The sequence below is a fragment of the Cydia pomonella genome, chromosome 9 (assembly GCF_033807575.1).
Source record: "Cydia pomonella isolate Wapato2018A chromosome 9, ilCydPomo1, whole genome shotgun sequence".
Classification (NCBI taxonomy): Eukaryota; Metazoa; Arthropoda; class Insecta; order Lepidoptera; family Tortricidae; genus Cydia; species Cydia pomonella.
This window is the reverse complement of record NC_084711.1, coordinates 15,353,711-15,376,216: the sequence shown is the minus strand read 5'-3', so window position 1 is coordinate 15,376,216 and position 22,506 is coordinate 15,353,711. Positions and strand designations below refer to the sequence as shown.

Sequence of the window (22,506 nt, the reverse complement as noted above, 5' to 3'; positions counted from 1 at the left end):
CGGCGGCAAACAAGCATACGGCCCGCCTGATGGTAAGCAGTCATCGCTATGCCAGTAATTAGTTTATGTAGAGTCGGATACCATCATAGTTAAAAAAAGTATAATTTAAGATTTTCATACAAAATTCTTTTTGCTCGATTTCGTTTGTTTTATATAGCTTGAGCTAGGTAATAGATATATCTCATGTCATCGTATATACAAAGTTTCATTATAATCCAACACGTGGTTTTAAAATGAGAAACTCCGGTTATGGTTGATCAAGTTCGCACCCAATATAACCAAGTAGCCATAGAAGGTTATGACAGTTCAGATTAACCGACTCGTGAGCGAATCGCGGCGCGAAGCGGTCGCGAGTGTGGAGTCTTGCAAGTTCGCGCTTCGCGTCTCCTTTGACGCGGGCCAAATACCGACATAAAACGGGGAATAAGGCGCGAAGGCGTGAACAATCTGCAAAAACCGATGCCAGGGCCCTCCACACTCGCGTTCGCGGCTTCGCGCCTCGATTCGCGCACGAGTGTGGAGGGCCATATTGAATAACTCAATTATTGCGGAAAACATATTTTAGTTGGTAGGTACATATTTTGGCCGGTGTCCAATAGATTTCCGCCGTTGATTATTGTAATATCGAACTCACAATATCATATAGTGGTTGTGTCAATTATAATGGTTATTTATTCATTTTAGGTAGTTGAAATCTTTTAAAGAAACGCGCCAAATAGATGCTAAAGCAATACACACTTCCCGATTTCGGGCCCAAAATCAGTCCCGATTTCGGGCCTGATAATCGTTTTCGTTTCACGGAATATCAGCACATCGTTAACAATAAATAAATAAATATTATAGGACATCATTACACAAATTGACTAAGTCCCACAGTATATTTGAAATGTACAAAATACTTTTTCTCTAATAGGGTTGTTTCCAATTTTTTGAAACGCTTGTATTACGTTCTATATTAACTAGAAGTTGCCCTAAAATTCAACTTTTATACTAAAAACGGCTTTAAATATGTTAAATTAACAAAATATATTTTGACGGATGCTTTCGCGCCCAAAACGCTCTTTGAAAATTGTCTGACGTCACAGTTTACGGTTTGACACATAACTACATACACACGTAGAAGATACGAGCTGTCAACTGACATTTGTTATTTGTTGTTTATCGCCTAACTGTCAACAGTGTCAATCCGAGAGTTGTGACGTCATCAGAATCTTCAAAGACGTTTCGAGTTTGGTCACGTGACGAGTGCCAAAACATATTTTAAATTCAATATTTACAAAAATATGGTCATTACAGGTCCCCTAAAAGTAGTTTAACATGTTCTTATAATCCAAAAGAATTTATTGGGATACAATTCTGCCCTAAGATTTGTAGATGGAAACAACCCTATTGCCAAAAATGTTCAATGATTGATATTTTTGCATTTCAATCATTTTTGTACATTTCATGTATTGTAAATAACGTGCTGATATTTGGTGAAACGGAAAATATTAATTCTCGTGCTTACCGCGAAAACCGAAATTCGCAAATTGCGGGGATCTTTCTCTTTTACTCTCATTAAGACGTAATTAGAGTGAAAAAGAAAAATGCCCACACTTGACGAACTTCGATTTTCGCGGTTATAGCCCTGGCTTAATAAAGTGTGGATGTAATTGGCACGTAAAATTAAAATTGTAAAAAATGCCCATAGTTTATCGATATGGCCACAACTTTTGGTTACTCATTATTTAATCGTACATAAAAAATGTGGCTGTTGTGTGTGTGTGTGGCTACGGTGACAGCTGGCTTAGACTCCATCTTTAGGAATGTTGTATCTATGGATAGCTTGCCTCCCGCTTCACTTAACAATGACCTATACTGGCAACTTTAAACGTGAAAACCATGACGATAAGCTCGAAACGCCATAAAAATACTAGAACTATTTAAGCTTAAATAAATTTTCATCATAATTTGTAAAACTAATATAAATCTGAATTATTACAAACTGCGTTAAGGACAGAGGTATAATATTTCGAATAATCGAGTTTGAATCGAAGACTATTCGATTGGTACAACTATTTCGCGCCAGAAACGCACATCTGTCAAACAAATTATAATTTGATTTGCCTACGATCAAATCTTTTTTGCAATTTTGCATTACTTATAACATGCGATTCAGTAAAAATCGCATTCTTGAGTGGTCTAAAACTTCTTGAGGTAAAGAATTGCCTCTAGTTTAACGGATAACTTTTGTGTTTTGTTGTTTGTTTTTTTGTGGTAACCGTACAACGGTACGCCGACGATCCGTCATATCGTGTCAATGTATGGTTATTTCGTTTTGTAATTACTTGAAGATAACAAAATAGTGTTTAGAATCGCGTTTAAAACTGTTTGTGAACATGTATTGGATAAAATGTTTAGCTATAATATTTCGTGTTGAACACATCTATAATCTTTCGTTGTTCATATTACAGTAACAAAATGTTGGACAAGGATCTCGAAATTCTAGAGGACACTACATTTACTCACAGTGGATCACGAAATAAACATTTCGAGGCTATTCTACATGTCTTAGATAAAGGAAACAGTCCAGGTGTTTCGAAACTTGAGAGAGTATTGACAATATGTGTACATGACCTGAAAGAAGACGCTCGGCACGCAGTTTTTTGTTTGAATATAATCACTAAGATTGTGAATAGACATCAGGTATTAGTACATTCTTTTTAATTATAAATATGCACTTTCCAGCCACCTGTTTACTCGCTTTACTCCAAAATAGGTTTACAATAATAACTTAAAATCACTTACACTTGTGATGTTTTTGTAACATTTAGAATAATTATCTTTCATCATTAATTTAGGACTACTGCATTTTTGGAATGATTGAACTATACAGTGAAACTAATGGCAATTCTTTAAATAACTTTCAAAATTTTCTTCACTCAAATCTTTTATCTCGCCTTACCTAATGCCGTGGGGACAGTGACCTGTAGCTCCAACCTCAAAGAATTGGGCTGAATGAAAGCAACATGTGATTGATAGCCTGCCTGTTTCCGGCCGGGCTTCCCTACATCTACTAATTAATAAATTATAAATTTATCAGGATATTACATTTGGATCATATTTATACCAGTTAACATCTTTGATTACAGATCTTGCAACATTATATCTTTTATGTTTTTATCTTCCAGACAGAACTATCTACATCAAAATTGGCATCATCAGCAGAGGCAGTTCTAAACTTCCTTCTAACTGCAGCGGCACTAAACAAAGCAGAGTCGCTGCAAACTATTAGCTTCAATACCCTCCTTGCATACCCTGACAATGTGTTGGCGGAGTTGGCGTCTGAATGCAATGACATTTATGAACTGTTCAACTTATACTGCCATCTCAAGATGCCTGTGGAAATCAGGTTCAAGGTAGTCGCATCACATCTATTTGTACTTTGTAGTAATATTGTAATGCAATGTACTTTTGCATGTTAGTCAGGCCTATTCACAAGGAAGGACCGAGCCTAGTGTGGGGATCAATGTACTGCTTCTTTTGTAATGCCGAGTTCTTGAAATAAATATATTCTTATTCTTAAGTAAACTCTTGAGAGACAGGAATCATTAAGATTAGTATTAATCTTAACTTATTGATGCTTGCTATTTTCAGCCTGTTAACCTAGCCCACAGAGTAATGATCAACCTAACTCCAGAAAATAAATCAACATTTGTGAAAAAAGGCCTAGCAGTATGGTTTTCAAAAGTGATACCAACAGCCATGAACTATTTCCAAATACAGACTATAGGCACCACACCAATGGTCTTGTCTATAATGGAACTATTGGAAATGTTGACTGAAGAACTTGCATCAATTGACTACAGTACTAATCCTCAGTGGCAGACAGTATTGGAAAACATTTACAGCCCAAATGCGTAAGTATTAGAACCTACACTTTTTAGGGTTCCGTAGTCAACTAGGAACCCTTATAGTTTCGCCATGTCCGTTTGTCTGTCTGTCCGAGGCTTTGCTCCGTGGTTGTTAGTGCTAGAAAGCTGAAATTTGGCATGGATATATAAAACAATAAAGCCGACAAAGTCGTAGAATAAAATCTAATTTTTTTATTTTTTTTCACGTAAAGTGGGGGTGAAATTTTTTTTTGCTTCCACTCTACAGTGTGGGATATCGTTTGAAAGGTCTTTCAAAACTAATAGGGGTCTTCAACAAACATTTTTTGATATAAAGAATATATTCGGAGATAATCGCTCTGAAAGAAAAAAAAAAAAGTGTCCACCCCCGCCTCTAACTTTTGAACCATAGGTCAAAAAAATCGTGGAAGTACAGCTTAAGAGAGACATTAAATGAAAACTATATCGGACATGATCAGTTTAGCTGTTTTTGAGTTATCGCAAAAAGTTTCCCCTTCATAGTAAAAAGACGTAATATCCACAGTTCATCCCTTGGTTAATAATCTCCTATACTTTAAGCTCCAGTTTAGCTTATTATGATGGAAAAGTAACTACGGAACCCTACTCTGAGCATGGCCCGATATGCTCTTGGCCTATTTTTTAAGATTTTCTTCGAGCAGCATCAAAAATTTGGTTAGAGTTAGATGGGTAGAAGTCCCTATAGAACGATTCGGTACACGGCGGGAAGAAATTTGAACCTTATTTAATTATATTTTAAGTTCAATTTTCTTCAATTATAAATTTCGAGTTAGGGGGCGTCCATTAATCGCGTCATACGTTTTTGGCTTGTTTTAGACCCCCCCCTCCCCCATGGTGATCTTTGGTGATATTTTCAGGACCCCCTCCCCCCCCCCATCCAATATGACGTGTATTTTTTTCGATAACTAAAGAACAGTTTTCTAACAAATGAACCTAAGTACACATGTTTTGACAGTTTGGTTAATTGAAGGGCGGAAAACTATTATTTTTATTTTATTGACTATAATACAGTATAGCACAGATGAAAAAAAAAATACACGTGATACGTGTCCATACCCCCCCGTCCCCTGTGGTGATCATTGGTGATTTTTTGCTGACCCCCTCCCCCCCCTATACAATATGACGCGATTAATGGACGCCCCCTTATCAACTTATTCCGCTGCGTACTTACTCTACCCTAAAAATAAAGTGAGGTCCCATGAGACTGGAATCCTATGGAGCAACATGCCTGTCTACAATTTTAACCACCACCATCCAGTAATTGAGTTGCTTAACTTCAAAACTCGGATAAATCCAATTGTCCGATTTTGGTATTAAGAAAAAGTTATAGGGTAGATATTTCCTATGAGGGTAGTGGATTTATCCGAGTTTAAAGTTAAGTGACTTAATTAGAATTCGACTATACCATATATTAGGAGTATTCCAACAGATGATTTACCTAATGCAAAAAAAGAAATACTTTGTCCAAATGTTACCAGTGGTAGCAGCAATATAGTCTTCCTAACATTTCGAAGCATTAAGAGTAATTTTAGATAAGCGACTCTAGTGGAATAATCCTCTATAATGTTTCTAGATATCCAGCTCAAATGAAAAACCTATTGCAAAGTGGCAGTGTTCTGTGGCATAGGATTTGGATCATCTTTATCAAACTGCTCAAAGCTCAAATAACAATGAACAAACCTGGAATTGGCAGTCCTATCAACTCAATGTTGCCAGTAGTTGAAATGGCATTCAAAATGGATGTCAAAAGCAGATGCAGAGCATTCGAATGTTGGAATGTCTTGATTGATAATTTCTCAGCTGAGACTAATGAACTGTTTGTTAACAAGAGAATAAAATTACTCATTATACCTTTGAGATCCAACAATGCTAAAGTTGAAGAAACAGCACTTGCCAAACTTGACACCTGGTGGCATCTTATAAAGCAATATGAGGCCAGAGTAGATGACAGAATGCTGTATCCATTTTTACACTTTTGCTTTGGAAGACATATTCCTGAGAAGACAGTTTTGATACCTGGGATGATTTCACCGACAGTTAAAAAAAATTGTGTTGAAACATTTGTTGAAATGGTTGGCCATTTTAATTGTGAAGGCTGCATTTCGAAACCTAGACTGAAGAGCAAAATAATTAGTCCTAAAGTCTTGGTAGACCACTGGAGTGACTGGACACATTCACTAAAGATGGCAATAAAGGTATCTTCAGAAGATGTTGTTGGGATTGGAAAACAGCCAATCATATGCGCTTGGAAGTCATTTGTGATGACCATTGCTGAAATGCCAGAAAATAATATCAGAAAAGATCTTTTTAACGATCTTTTAACTATAACGAAACTACTTGCACAGGTAAATGAATCCAACATGAATTTTTCACATTATCTGACATGAATTACATGATGTATTGATATCACGTCTCACATAGGTGAATTGACTTACTGAAAAAGAGTAAAAATTATAGAATAAAAATTATAGAATTATAAATTATAGAATTATAGAATAATTGACTTACTGAAAAAGAGTAAAAATTATACAATACTTTTCCTAATCAGAACACGATACTGAATATGCCCTTAAACAGATCCTCACTGTTTTTTGTTACACCTTGTATATGAAACGCTTTCAATGAGTTAAGGGATTTTTGTGTGTGTCTATGTGTTCAATAAACTTTCTCAAAGGCTGATTCATTTTTTACAGGAGTGCACAAGTAATAATAAACTTGCAGACATAGTGAACAACATCCTCATTTCTTCACTTCTTGAGGAACCCACACTGAAGGAACTTCTTAAAACCAAAGAGTTTCAAGGTGGACCAATACAAACAATTCTCTCCATTCTAACAGATCCCACGTTTTTTGAGACCTGTAAACAGTAAGTATACTATTATTCTAGATAAATATAGGCGCTACAATAGATATACAATTACCACAATTACAAGATATTCTATGTGACGCCACATTTTGATATTTTAAATTGAACACAATATCAGTGAAAGAATAAGGATCAAAGTCAAATGGCATTCTAAAAGTTTTAGTTATGTGTCGAAAGATGTAAATTCACAATATCAGTACATTTACGTCGCTATAAAATTTTATTTGACAATACACCTCTATTTCAAATTCTCTTTGACTATACTTAACATTGCCTTATTAGTGTTTTGTGTGTAACGCCAGAGTGATCGAAAAACACGTTGACGGAGCGTTTTTACTGCTGCATAGTGTCAAAGAGAATTGATTGTAATAGAGAGGCAAAGTGTAAGAAAAAAACGTGCCTCTTAGTTTAACATCCAAATCAGACGGCGCTGTACTGCGTCATGTTTTGCGGTCACTCAACTGTCAAACGTCAACTTTTGACAATTAGAGTTACCGCAAAATGTATGGAGCTGTACAGCGCCATCTCGTTTACCTGGCAAATTCGAAGCACGAAATTGTCTTAGATTTTACGCATCTTACTCAATCAATGTATCTTTGATATTATTGATAATTTTCACAAACATTTCGTTTATGTGTCAAGGAGGATATTTTGAAGATAATTATTTTTTTTGCTTGACAGATTATTATGTAGTCTTAGGTTACAGTATCCACGCGATTCGCGAATTATAGCATTGCTACCTTTTAACATGGTATAAACTGATTTGGTTTTAATTTGACATAGCCTTTGTTACTCATATTTAAGTTATGGAATAAATATTACAGACAATATATTGCATTATATGTTTTCTGAAAGAGCTACGTATTTGTATGATTTGATATGACATATATATATATTTTATCAAATTTCTATGTATAAAGAAAAGTAGCTACTGTATGTAATTGCATGATTTCTGTAGTAATCTAAATAGTATTTTTTTTTCTTATTTAATGCATATTAATTATAAGATGTAATGTTTTGAAAATATGTGTCCCGCCGAGTTTCTTGCCAGTCCATATTCGGATACTCTCCTCCAAATGAGGGGGGATTTAAATCTTCTCGGGTCAGAGGTGTAGGGTTAGAGCCGGTGTAGCTTTATTTGACTACCGGTTTGGCCTAGTGGGTAGTGACCCTGCCTAGGAAGCTGATGGTCCCGGGTTCAAAGGGCATGTATTTGTGTGATGAGCATGGATATTTGTTCCTGAGTCATGGATGTTCTCTATGTATTTAAGTATTTATAGATATTTATATATTATATATATCGTTGTCTAAGTACCCTCAACACAAGCCTTATTGAGCTTACTGTGGGACTTAGTCAATTTGTGTAATAATGTCCTATAATATTTATTTATTTATTTATTTATAAGCGCATTGTAATATGTAAATAAAAATAAACTATTTATTTAAACTATCTAATTTAATTTTTTTCAGACATACCAACCAGGATTTACTCACAAACCTAAAGCTAATGATCGAATTTCTCATACTGGAGTGCGGCAATTTAGAAGACAAGGCAATAAAATGGCTGATCAAAGATGTGGCGCCTCATGACAGCTCGCTGCAGTTGTGGACTGCCTTAGCAAAAGCACTGCAGGTCTCGAAATCAAGGCAGGAGTGCTTGCAGCAAATGTGCAACTTGTTGCTCTGGCCACTTCTGAACTTAGATCATTTCAGTAATGTAGGTATCTAGTCTTTAGTTGACCGAAGGTTAGCGAAGGTTTTTCGTTTCAGCTTGGACAAAAATACTAATAATATACGAATATATTTGGATGTTCTCTTCAAGTCGCATTTCTTAAACGATTCTCGTGGAATTTTGTGAATGGGTTCAAGATTTTTTTTATTTTTATTTAAAAAGCTTTACCTTCATTTATTTTACTTCTTAAAATATATAACTTAAGAGTGCTTAACTAATCGGAGTCGCCTTTAAGAGCTTACCCCTCTGTCGAAAACCTCGGCCAATGGTTATACTCACGTCATACTATTGGACTGACGTTTATCTGAAACGGCTATTTGCACGGTAGGCTACTTAGAAAAAAAAACATTTGACGTGCCTCTCCCCCGCAGAAATCGGCAGATTGTTTTGTACAGAAAATTACAGACAAGGCGTTTCCGGTTGGTTAGATGCTCTAATCTAATATATGTAAGGTCTGCCAGAGCAATTGTAACTATTGGTAAATGTAACTAATCTAAAAATACAAGAACGCAGTCTAGAGCTCGCGCCACTTATACCATGGGTGACCTCTCTTTATGGCCAAGTGTGCCATAAATACAAATGGCTCTGGCTCTAGATTAACTTCTTGTATTTTTAGAGGAGTTGCATTTGTAAGTAAAATAAATAAATAAAGGAAGTATTTTATACCAAAATGCATTAATATTATTCCAGGTTGAGGCAGCTGCACTGACATGGAATAGTACGTATTGCGTACTGCATCTGACGACGGTGCAAACCGTCTGGTTCCACATGGAGATCGACAGAATCCTTGCGGAAAACGAGAATAAAGGAGCCACGGCGACTTTCTTCGTGCTGTGCGTTTTGCTTGCTGTAATTAAGACTAAAATCATCACAAGGACATGTAAGTTTAAGCAAATTTGTACTGTACGTCTCAATCTGAGGTGAAATAATCTGTGTGATTGATATATAGAATGGAAATATATATCATGATGCGGGCGGTATGAATGCAAATCGAATGCCGATGAAGACACGACTTCTAATTTTTGTTCGAGATCAAGGAGATAAAATAACGCGCTACTTCAGTCGAGGGTGACAAACTAGCTAACCTTTATCCATTTTCGTTTCTGTTGTATCACCTAAAACTAAACTATGTTTTTTTTTACGTTGATATATGTACATATATGTTAGTCTGTTAGGTGTACATTTGCCATATGGGTCTTGCTGCCTGATTTATTAATTAAATAAATAAATAAATAAATAGAAGAATCAGTACTAATCATGAAATTAAGAGACTGTCTTATGAGACTTGCGACTTGACAGGCAAATTGTATTGGAGCTTGCTAAGTATTTAAGCACGAAATATCGAATTTTTATAACAATAACAAGATAAGTTCATGTTTATATCGAAAACTTGTGTGTTGTGTCTTGTGGATTATGTGAATCTGTTTGTAGGTTTGTGTCAATGCTTCTCATAATAATGAGGAATAATATAAAATTTAACTACTGTAGGTAGTGTTTTCGGGGGCATGAACAAAACAAAGAAGTTTCAGAAGATGTGGAAAGGTTTGATTTTATTTTAATTTATATATTCTGTTGTAGCTAGTACGTAAATAGGTCTTTTTTTTCTTACATATAAAAGCACCTGGTGGCATTTCAATTATTTGGTGGGTACGTTGGTCAAGAAGGTTCCTTGTTGAATGTCATGCGATTCATATTTGTAAAATTATAACACATGGCTTTGGGAACCGTGGCCTGTTTATTTAAATCACGACAGAATAGGTTTGACAAAGATAAATACCATCTTATAAATCATAAATGGATAACTACATAGTGGATAGATAACTAACTTTAATAATAATTCAATCAATCTTTTTTTTTCAGATGAGGGAATAAACAAAGAAGTTAAGATGTTACAGGATGTGATGTGTAAATACAATGATTATGATGAAATCAAACAAGTACTTCCTATATTAATTGATACAGTGGACCTCCTATCGACAGCTGCCACACATGAGCATTTGGTCGGTGAATATGTCCAAGAAATCTTTGTAATTGGAAGGAAAGCATTAAATATCATGCTCAATCATTTGAAGTGTGAAGTAAGTACAATATTGTTGTAACTTAGAACATATTTTGGACGCGCTTATATCATTTTAAGCATTATTTATATTACATTTTCAGGATCCTACTGGGGAGGTGCTTTTAGTCAAAGTTATTGATGCTTTTGCACATTTTTTCAAAACTGAAAGTGGAAGCGAATTCAAAATAATTTTATTGGATGAGTTACTTGTGTGTCGAACTTTATTTTCAACAATACCTTCCAATTTGGATGGTGTGTTAAAACTAATTATGGCGGATGAGAGCATTGATCAATCATTAAGAGCAAAAATTAAGGCGTCCTTTGAAACTATTGAAACAAAAAGTAAAAATGAAGCAAATGACTCTAACAATAAAGTTTCAAAGTCTGAAGGTCAGGATGAAAACAAGTTTACGACGCCTGTGCCAAAAAGCGCTAAAAAGGATCCGAAAAAGAAAGAAGCCAGTATCATAAACACAGTTGTAGAAAATGGTGAAGAATTTGCAGTAATCAAATCAAATTGGAAATTCAATCCACGAAAACTAACAGAAAATCAAAAAGAAAAATTGAAAAGGAAACGAGAAGATATTCCGGCTTTGTATCAGGACCTATCACAGTCACAAGATGAATTTAAACTTAAATCTTGGAAAACAGACTCTCAAGATGCCTCTACTACAAACAGTAGATCAGCCAGTACACCATCTAATGATAATATTTCAACCATTAAAAATATGCCTGGCACTGATATAGTGCCTAAAATAATTGATAATTTCTTCTCTGATACTCCTAAGGCTACGGAGAAGAATGAAAATAAACAAACTGACAGCCCAAAACAGAGCAAATTTGACCAAAAGAAATCTTCTCCGGCAGTTAAAACTCCGCGGATGGCTTTGAAAGACAGAGTATTTCGTAATGTTAGAAATTTGATTGAAAAATCTACTCTACCAAAAGAAGGATCACAGAACACCGATGTGTTAAATCAAACAGTTAATTCAAACACATGTAGCACGCCAGTTACGAAATGCAACGACAGTAAAAATGTTGTTAACTCGGCACCGTCAAAAATAAATGCTGACCGGCCTGCTCGTGTTAAGAGAAAACCTAAAAAGTTCGACGACTCGGAAATTTACTTAGAAAAGAGAAGGCGTAACTCTACTCAAAACGAGTCGCAATCATTTGACAAAAACGACGCTTCAGAAGATGCAACAAATTTAGAAGAAAAAACAAATGAAGATGTCAATAATATTCTTAAAGCTGCGACTGTTTCAGTAAATAATATGGAAATGGATACCAGTGAAGTTTGCAAATCAAATGATCCTATTAATGACCACGCACCTGTTACTAATGTAGAAAAAAATGACACAGTAAAAGATAAAATACCTGCAGAAGTTTCTTCTTCGCCCATATGTAAAGAAGTTCATAACAATTCGGTAGGTGATAATGGTTCCAACGTAAATCTTGAAGATACTGTTAAATGTTCACAAAGCGACACATCTATCGACAAATCAATAGAAGAAACACAGCAGCCTGAACAAAAAAAGAATACCTCCGTTGGTAATACATCCACACCTAAAAACATCCCTAAGAAAAAAGATTCTGACGAGGCAAAGTCGACTTCTAAAAAGAAGTCAAGAATTGAAAAAGAACTGGCTATAGATATGGTCGAAGGTCATCCATTTTTAAAACTACAATCAGATAAGCGAGTGACCAGAAAAGGCTTAACAGAGTTGCCTATCCGCGGTCGTAAAATGCGTTTAGCTGATAAACTAAATAAGTCTAAATCTGAACCAAAGAGTGCTTCAAAAACGAAAAAAGGGACGAGCAATACGGAAGTTCCAAAAGACAAATATCCTGTTACAGTTTGCGAAACACAAGATATTAGCCCTGATGCTACACAAGATCTTTCTGAAGATGTTATTGAAAGCTCTCAGGATACGACAACAACAATATCAGTTAAATCATTCAGAAGGTGTGCTGATAAACCATCTGGTAGCTCAGAAAGCATAAATAAAACTATTTTGGAGACGCAAGATTTAGTTGACAAATCTTCCCAGGAAATAAATACTACTACTGACGTCATAATGTCTCAAGAAATTAAAGATGACACCGAATTACCTGCCAACAAGACTGATGTCCAAGATAATGTTATAATGGATTTAACAGAGGAAATGGATACGGAGCCTGTAAGTTCTGGAGATGTCATAATTATAAACGACGACGATCCTATGATTGATTTAAATACCGAAGGTGACCTAGGTCCAGGACCTGATACACTTGAACTTGCAAATGCAGATACACAACCTACAGATCCCTCCCAATTTGTAAATGACACAAATGCATCCATTAAAACTTGTCAGAATGTACTCCCTGACATCAAAGATAATAATGAAAAAACTGATTCAAGAGTTGATGAGAGTCGGCTTACTACCACAGCCGACGACAGAACCATAACCCTTGTTGACATAACTCAAAATGAAGAAACTGGCGCTTCGTCTCCCACTATCGGCGCTGACCAAAGAAAAAAAGATTTCTTAAACAACACTTCAGAAATTTCGCCTATAAAATCCTTAAGCCCAATTGAACCCAAGTCGCCTGTATCTGAAAATAGCAGCGATTTCTTAGTAATTAAACTATCTGGTCGGGTACAAATGAACGGTGAACCTTTGGAAATGAGTAATTCACCTGAAATATTTACTGAAGAAAAATCTTCACCTGATAAAAGGGATCAATCTCCTCCTCGCCCAGAGGTTACTGTTACTAATAGTAGTCCTAGTTCTTCATTGTCTTTAAAGAAAAATCGGCCTCAAGTACGCAGTGGTGGTCGTGCGGCCCAAATGTTAGGTCTGTGCGTGCCGGACAGATTACAGACAATAAAGCATGTTGAAAGACCTGAGAAAGACGAACCTAAGAAAAGCAGTCCTGTGAACACTCCAGCTCGTAGAAACCTGAGAATGTTGTATCAAAAAGCTCAATCGACAGATAGTGGAAGTTCTGACGAAAAAGAAGAAACAGATAATTTTCTGAAATTTAAGAAAGCTTTGCCCAGTGCCGACTGTAGTCCTGCCGGTCCAATTCTAAAAAGAAAGCTTGCTGATATTGCGGACGAAGCCACAGCGTCACCAGCCAACAAGGTTAGTTACTATTTTATACTGATGTAATTATTTACCTAGCTTACCTAACTTATAACTTTTTAAACAGATATTCATAATGTAAAAGTATTTAGTGTAATAATGAAATGATTGCTTTGCAGAGGAAACGAGTCAGTTTTCATGACCCAGTGTCTACGTCAGTTACTGTTCAAAAGTATATAGACACAAGTGGAGTAAGATCACCTCAAAACACAGCACTTAAACGGTTGGAACGGCAATTACGCCACCAGTCTCCAAAATCTCCAAAGAGACTTGATAGTATGTTTACACTCGAGACCGTACTAACTACAACGGCTGAAAGTTTCAGTAATGAACCTTCTAGTAACGACACAGAACTGAGCTCTCTAGATCAGACTCCTGCCGCGGAAATAGTCAAAACTAGTGAATTAAATGATACAGATCCTATATTCCCAGATCTCATAGATTGTAAGGATTCTATTGCTAACATTGCTTCAGAACTATCATCACCTGGAATGAAAGAATTATTTGTAAAAGAACTAGGAGGAAAGATTGAAACTGTTGGTGATTTGGCCAAGTTGACTGAAATAGAAGTAAATAGAATTTGTATCAAAGCTCCTAAAATACAAGTGGCCAAAAAAGTATTAGAGGATTATGCATCTAGAAAGGATAAAATACTGAAAGCGAATGAACTAGTGGAACCTACTTCAAACAAAGAACTTACAGTGACAACAAGTGATGGAAGACTAAAAAAAGATGAAGTAATGGAGGTAGTGGAAACTCCTTTAAATACAACAATTACAGTAACGACGAGTGTTGGAAAATCTGGAAATTATGATTTAATGACAGGGGTTAAAGCTAGTGATCTAGAAAAGGTGACTGAATCTGAAGGAATTGAAATTGTTGACAAAACTATAACACAAATGACTAAGAAATCATTTAAAAAGGACAAAAAAATGGAGGCGGAACCAATGGTTGTTCTAACAAAGGTCACTGAACATGAAGTTGACAAAATCGATGTTAAAGTTCCTAAAGGACATGTGACTAGGAAAGATAAAATAATGGAAGTGGATGAAGCAGTGAAGCCAACTGTAGATGTTGATCTTAGAGTGGCAACAAGTGTTGGAATACAAACTAATATTATAATGAGCGAAACCGAAACACAAACCTCCTTGATATTGCAAAGGCTCTCATCAACACAGACTGACGAAGTAGCGACAAAGCAAACAAGTTCTCAGACAGATGAGTCAGGCAGCAAATCAACTGAAAATATTATATCATCATGTATTAAAGACGTAAGTAGTCCTAAATCTAAATCGTATCTCACTGCATGCAACATTAAACATTCAATTGTTGTTATATCTTAGGGAATAGTACATTACTATAGAGGCCGGGAAACGTAGGGTTGCAGGCCAAGTAGATAGATAGTAGGATAGAGATACGCGGCCGGCAACCCCGTTTCTCGCCGAGATATGTATAGTGCTTTTCTCAAACTTGCAATTAAAACAAAAAATTGTAGTCAATTTGTTTTGTGGCGCCCCTACTCGGCTCGCCACTCTACCAGCGGTGTGCAACCTTACGCGCGTAAGTCCACGCGCCTGCGCGATGCGCTACCGCCGTTGCTTAGCAACGAATATGCACAACAAATCACCGTACCAAACTAACTGAAGCTAGTTGATGGTTGGAAACCAAAACGCTGTGTCACAATTTGACGTTAAAAAACAAAAGAAGGTTGCTTTACAGTCCTAGGTGTGTAAGGCAGTATGAAATTCCTTTACATATCATCTTCACTCATGCCACCTGATATGTAGTATTTCCGGACCTAATTTGACGTAAGTTATGTCATCATTTCATAGCAAGTTTGAGAAAATAATCAATATAATCATGTTACAACTTCGGGAACAATAGTATATTGTGCAACGAGGGGGGGTAAGTGACATTTTGGATACGAGGGTGGTTATTCGAGGGTGGGAATTAAAAACCAGATTTTGCAATATTCTTACCCCCGGAGTTACACACAATGTTTTTCATCACACTTGAGAAGAAAGAACTAAATTTTAAACGAATAATTTTATTCTTAAATACCGTGACATATCATTCATATCAAACATTCGTCCGCCATTTTGTAATTTCTTGACAGGTTAGCATCGAGGGCACAGACCTATTCGGCATTCAGCCACGATTGAAAATTATGTAAAAATATTTTAAACGGCTGTTAAATTAAAAAAATAATAATTAAAAATATTAATTATAAACGTCAGTATTTTAAAAGTAAAACTCATTTATGCTACTTGGTTTGTATGAATAAGTGACATAATTAAAAAAAAAGCTATAACTCCTTAGGGAGTTCTAGCTTTTTTTTTCACAATCCTTAACTCCCGCGGGAACATAATAGGCCTAGGGAGTTATAGCATTCTTCTTTAATTATGTCACTTATTCATACAAACCAAGTAGCATAAATGAGTTTTACTTTTAAAATACTGACGTTTATAATTTAATATTTTTGTTTATGTTCAAAATTATTTGATTAATTTAACAGCCGATTAAAATAATTATACATAATTTTCAATCGTTGCCGAATAGCTCTGTCTGTGCCTTCGACGCCTCACCTGCAAAGAAATTACAAAATGGCGGACGAATGTTTGATATGTCACCGTATTTAAGAATTATTTTGCTTAAAATTTAGTTTTTTCTTCGTTAAGTGTCATGAAAAACATTGTGTGTAACTCCGGGGGTAAGAATATTGCAAACTCGGGTCTTTAATTCCCTCGTATCCAAAATTTCACTTACACAATGTACTATTAAATGGTGCCAATGGCTTGGTAACTTTTTCTTTAGTATATGGCATCTATTTTAATTTATAGACATGTTGCTTATTTTTTCATTATTATTCCAGAGGAAAGACTTCGTCCTTAAATTAGGAGAACGATTAGAAAACGTATCAAAACTTAAACTGGCAGAATCTCTACCTGTCAAAGACTGCACGGACCTGCTTGTGAAGAAAATGACTGGTTCAGATGCCAAGAGTGTTTTGAACAGCATCATCCAGCGAGGTTGCGAACTGCATGCAAACGGCCAAAACGGAAACAAGGAATTATCGTATCTGCAAAATTACTTGTTCGATAAATTCGATGTTAAAGACTTGATTTTGTTTTGCAGTCAGATGATGCAAAAAGTGTATGACAAGAGTATTGCTGATAAGAATGTGTGAAGTGTAATTAGTTTTAAAAGTAGGTAATTTCCTTTTGATTTGTCTTCGTAATCATTTTCTATTTTGTCTCAAAATAGAAAATGATGACGAAGTTAATGTAATAACTTTTGTGGCAAATTTCTTGATTTGAATAGTATACACAGACGATACAGTACAGTGTAGTGAGGATACATTAGTATCCGTTTTTAAATCGACTTTATTGATTAACAATACATTTAATCATAGTTATTGTACCACGTAATATATTTCACATGGTGGCAAAGTATTCATGTACATATTTTTGGATTGGACTGAATTAGAAACTTAATTTTGTTTTAAGTAACAGTGCCTTTTTGCGCTTTAGTAATAGATAGTACTGTATGAGCGCATTTGATATAACGATTTTTGACTCAATTCACTTGCCGAGTTCACAGCATGTGACAGTCGTGAAATTGTAGATATAGAGATTGTTTTAGTATCTATATACTTTTCCTACAATAGGGAATATTACTCGAAACTCTGCGTAAGGGGCGCCACTACTACAATCCATCGCAATCTGAGGGTCTACCGGGAAACGCGTAAATCGAAATTTCATTATCTAACCTCTCTATCACTCTTGCGTATTCGAGCGATGAAGAGACAGATAACTAAATTTCGATTTACGCGTTTCCCGGTGGGCTCTTTGGAAACAAACTTGCCAAAAAAACAGGGCACAGTATAAGTTACTCTATGGTTTAGGAAAGCTGCTAGTGCTGTTCTCTGGCGGCAGAACATTGCAGTTATACTCCCTATTAGATTCTTACTAGATAAAACTTGTAAGGAAGCAAAATGTAACTATATAAACTATCGTAAAGTGTAGTAGGCAGGCGAGTAAAAATTGCGTTTTATCAATACATTTCACTTGGTACATCATGAATACGAAAATGTCATATCAAATATAATGCTTGGCAAGCATGAAGGATGACTGTGACTTACTTGTTGTTCTAGGTACAGTTAGATATACTGTGGAGTAGTGCTCCGATATACACTCAGTATAAACCATCTAAATGTATCAATTACATTGGAACGTCGATGAGACTAACGCGATAACTTAAGTTATTTAAATTACGTTAGACTTTTTAGTAATTATTTTTTATAATGAAAAGAAAAATAAAAGATCAACAGAATATCAAAACTAGTTTTATTCAATATAAAACATGTCAATAATATTTACAATATATTCAGTCATGTTGACCGCGCGCGATCACAATAGGTTTACGACAAGACTACGAGTAGGGGTCGGCGAGGTACTAACACTATACCTACAATGAAATAAGTTATCGGAAATCGTATTGAAGTGCGAATTTTCCAGTGCCTGTTTTACTTGTATTTAAGAGAATTCTGTTTTAAAAACATGTTATTATTTTCAAGGTCACAAGGTCAGGAACGGAAATGTTAGAATAAGCACCACTACATCATAGTATATAATGTCATGAGAATTAACGCAATAAATCGTAGAATTGAAAATGTGTACAATACTTAATACACATTTATATGAGAAGGACACCATTAAAATCAGATCTTAATTTAAAACTCAAAAACAATAATTACCTATCACTCACCGATTTAATTTCGAAAGTGTAATTCTCATTATAGGACAATTTTACGATTTATTTCAATACTATTAAATAAAATGCACGTAATGTACGGCACATGATGCTAAATTATTAGTTGTATTTGGAAGTTTGTGGCAGCGAAGGTAGAATTGGGCCAAGGCCCATGTCTAGCATTCAATTAGCTTTTCTAAAACCGAATCGAAGATATATCCGCCCCAGCTTACTTAACAAGCCCATAGGAAACGGAAATGGCCACAAGATACCTATAAGTAGCTCAACTAATATTTACAGCATCTGTCAAGAATCTTAAAGCTTTCACAAAAGAAGGGGACTTACACTATTTTAAATACACAAATATATACACAGTTTTCACCCAACCATTATTATCACACTAACATAACACTCCCTAATTACAACTTTACTAGAGATTAACTAAAACTTATTATATTACTGACATACTAAGGTCTTTGCACCTTTTTGGATATATAACATTGACGGAATCCAGATGCCAAATAAATGTAACACTGGATATCTACACGCTAATCTGCTTGATAACTAATCTCTTATGTATTTTCAGGGAAAATATAGGAACAGCAAGCTGCAAAAATATCTACGCCACGTTCAACTCGATAATGGGGATTTAAAAAACATTCCATACGTTTAGTACGGATCGGCACAATACTGAGTCTTAGGTACATTTACCTATATTTTTCGAACTGAAAAATCGGTTTGATTGTTTTTTGCGTGTGTCAGACGTTTCGCTACTCGTAGATATATTTGTAGCTGACTGTTTTCATGATTATAATACCTATACATATGTAAGATTCTGAATGTTCATGATGGATAATGAATAATACCTATTTTAAAGCGAATTCAATTTCTACACACATACACATTTTATAGGCAACGCACACACATTTTTGGCCCAATTTTTTTGCTAAATATACATAAAATAGTCCTACTTTCTGCAATCCACAAAAATCATTATTTTATGTAGCCTTATAAAATACAGTTGTTTGTTGATCTAATCAAAACCTCTACGGAAACGTAACTTGTGAGTATCGTAGCTCACAGTTCGATCCAGTTTTGACCATCAACTTTATCGCGGAACTTTGGTCCATAAATTGAGCACTTGATTTATGTTATCTAAATTGTGGGAAGGTTCTGTCAAGGAAAACGCATTTCGGCTACATAGTCTAAATGCTCTAGGTTGTGATGCGAGTTGGACCGCCTCGGAGCGCGCGGTCGGTGTAGGTTGTGGTGGGAATGGGCGCGCATCACTCTGTAGGTTCCCTCTCGCCGAGGGCCTGCGTCGCTCGTCTTGCGCGTAGGCCTCACCCAATCATCGTCTCTAGAAGTAGCACGGCTTCTTCTATAATTGTCAGCGCCACGCCTGTCATCATAAGGTTGTCTCACCCAAGCCCGGTCTGCCTCGAGTACATACGGATCTAATTCCCCTGATGGCTGGAATTGGCTAGAATTCTGCCCGTAACTCGACCTTTTCCATCCGAGGTCATATTTCCTGTCATTGTCGCCTATTTGACGGCGCTGTGATTGGTTCGAGCTACTCTCGCTTGTGTCCTCTCCAGAAGTACCTATGCCCAAATCCTTGTCATCTCCGTAAATTTTGTATACTCCATTTGGGCCGACATTCTTTCCGTTGAATATTTGATCGTTCAAAACAAGTTGCGGATGTGGTATGCAGTAGGGATGTGGGAAGCTCTTATCTATTTTTGACATTTTGATATCTTCATGTTTCTTAGAACAGGAGCCGGGTCCGAATAGAGACAGGAGTACTGGCAGCAAAAAGAGTCCGTGCATTGCTCCGAAGAAAATCACCATGAATACCATCTTGAAGAATACTGAGAAAATGTAACTGTCCGCTAGAAGGAGTGCGACTACCCCTAAAATTGTACTGAAGGATCCTTGAACTATGGGCAAGCCTAGAGAGTATAAGCATTCGCTAACTCTATCATTTGGAGATTTCGCTTTTGATGCCATGTAAGCGTAGCAAATGTGTGCTGTGAAGTCAACGGAGAAGCCGATGCACATGATCAAGTTTATCATAGAGATTGAATCAAGGTTGATATCCCATAGGGCCATATATCCCACGACCCCGATTTCTATAGATATTATACTGAAGGCGACCCAGAGTGAGCACAGAATGTTAGGTATAAATATGAAGGAGGTGATCATCATCATCAAGGCTCCGTAGCACAAGTTCTGAATGGATGTTGGCTTCACTAGCTCGAACTGGAAAATAATAAAAATGTGTTATTGGTCACACAGAGATTTTACGAGTAGACATGTATTTGCTGTCGAGACATTACTGCAGTACTGTTACTTAACAAATCGTCTTGATACAAGCGTTCATTACATTACATTCTTGGGATAAATACCATTAGAAATAAAAACTTATCGATACATACCTGATCGAAGAAGACAAAGTAGGGGTGGAAAACAGATGCATTGAGCGGAGATTGAGCCACAACATCTCTTAGGACTTTGACCATTTCCTTCTCATGATTGGTGCCACTGATATTGATGGCTTGGATCAAAAACCTCGATGCTACTATTCGGTCTCCGGCTTCGTTGAATTTTACGTCCAGCGAAAACGGGTTAGCGGGGAATAGCCATAACTGGAAAAGAAGGTAGGTATTGTAGTTATTCGTCGTCAATACCATATCAGCTTGCTGATTGAAATAGTTCCTCGGGATTAAGCATCAATTCATTCACTTCAGTAATCAATGAGGTCTAGTTTCCCATGTCTGTCTTGAAAGGTTTTTAATTCTTAGCATTAGGGTAGCCGAATGAATTACGTTTTAGTAGGGGTCAATAGAACATAATGCCGGAGAACGCTTTAAATCTTAAGTTAATCTTCTCGGATGGAAACAAAATGACTTACCTCGCGTAAATTTTGAATGAAATCAGCTTCATTGTCGATTGTCACGTTCAAGTAGTCATTATTTCTCGACACGTAGTTGACAAATGTTCGTAGCCACGATTCTGTGTACAGTGAGTTCGATATGTAGGAAGTGTTTTCTAAACTTTGCGTTAATTGTTCTACTTCGTCTTGGATTTTTGGATCTGAGTAGTTGTATTCGCCACTGATCACAACCTGTAGCAAAATCAGTGGGGTTAATAATGCCAAATGGGAAAATGCTTGCAATTGATAGCGTTTTTGGGACCTACCAAAAGTCTGTAGTGTAGTCTGTGGTTTATCTTTACCGTTGAATTATTATTATTAGTTTGATTTGGAAAACATGATTCAATCAACTTGCAATCTAAACAATTCCAGCACCATCTGTTTATTCTCATTATTTAGCGAACCTATGCTCTTGGGCATTTCTACTTGGTCCATTGACGATCGACCTCAATAAGTAACAAATCTCTATAGACACTCGAACTCTTATTTTGGAATGGAACCTGAGTTGCGTTTAAACTTTGCCTACCTGGATTCTGTAAGGAAACTCCCTGTAGTATAAATCTTCACGGTCAAAAAATTCGACAGAATACGAATCTACTTTAGACAGTTTTCTTCTTTCGAGCCCCTCTTTCAGATTTGTGACCCCGTAACCGGCTCCAGCAAGATAAGCCAGAAAAATGAGGATGACGAGGGCCTTTACTGCGTTATTGTTGAGGATATTGGCCATTGTGTCGCGGAAGAAGGCCATGATGCAGTGCTCTCTGTTGTCGATGGGGTTGTCAGGGTCAGCTATGTCGATACCGCCGCTACAAAATGCTCGGTACAGCCACGATTTTTCTTCTGTAACAGAACGAACAAGCATTAAAAAGTTAACCTTATTGGTTTAGGTTAACTGAAGGAGAAAGAATAAGTTACAAGTAGACGAAGTAGATAGGTAGTAGGTACAGTCAGCGTCAAATACTTTGTAGCAGTCAAAATGGCCAAATAGTTCGGTACACCATACTAAATATATGGTGTACCGAACTATTTGGCTAATTTGGTTGCTACTAAGTATTTGACGCTGACTGTACCTAGGTACTGACTGAAGACTACCTGCTTCAAATTTTCATGCACCTTTTAAATG

General features: G+C 36.3%; 3 protein-coding genes across 6 annotated transcripts in view; 1 reads left to right on the top strand and 2 right to left on the bottom strand.

The window, feature by feature from the left end:
- Positions 1 to 22,506, bottom strand: part of LOC133521466 (uncharacterized) — a 520,259-nt gene that overhangs the window by 329,809 nt on the left and 167,944 nt on the right. The window lies entirely within an intron of this gene.
- On the top strand, positions 906 to 18,028 carry LOC133521453 (telomere-associated protein RIF1). 4 transcript variants are annotated; one of them, XM_061856416.1, is made up of 14 exons: positions 906 to 2,196; positions 2,454 to 2,685; positions 3,171 to 3,398; positions 3,637 to 3,899; positions 5,485 to 6,256; positions 6,605 to 6,777; positions 8,248 to 8,494; positions 9,200 to 9,389; positions 9,998 to 10,051; positions 10,370 to 10,587; positions 10,670 to 13,696; positions 13,816 to 14,967; positions 16,569 to 16,902; positions 17,850 to 18,028. In XM_061856416.1, the coding sequence occupies exons 2-13, from the start codon at positions 2,461 to 2,463 to the stop codon at positions 16,881 to 16,883; spliced, it is 6,864 nt and encodes a 2,287-aa protein (XP_061712400.1). In that variant the 5' UTR covers positions 906 to 2,196; positions 2,454 to 2,460; the 3' UTR covers positions 16,884 to 16,902; positions 17,850 to 18,028. The 4 variants fall into 4 exon arrangements, with proteins under 4 accessions (XP_061712400.1, XP_061712397.1, XP_061712401.1 ...); XM_061856413.1 differs by having other exon boundaries at positions 16,569 to 18,028; XM_061856415.1 differs by lacking the exon at positions 906 to 2,196 and adding an exon at positions 2,251 to 2,301 and having other exon boundaries at positions 16,569 to 18,028.
- The window catches only part of LOC133521457 (patched domain-containing protein 3-like), a 60,200-nt gene continuing 55,719 nt past the window's right edge, over positions 18,026 to 22,506 (bottom strand). Inside the window, 4 exon segments of the mRNA XM_061856424.1 lie at positions 18,026 to 20,710; positions 20,887 to 21,096; positions 21,363 to 21,575; positions 21,910 to 22,223. Coding sequence (XP_061712408.1) covers positions 19,625 to 20,710; positions 20,887 to 21,096; positions 21,363 to 21,575; positions 21,910 to 22,223 — 1,823 coding nt within the window. The 3' untranslated portion in view covers positions 18,026 to 19,624.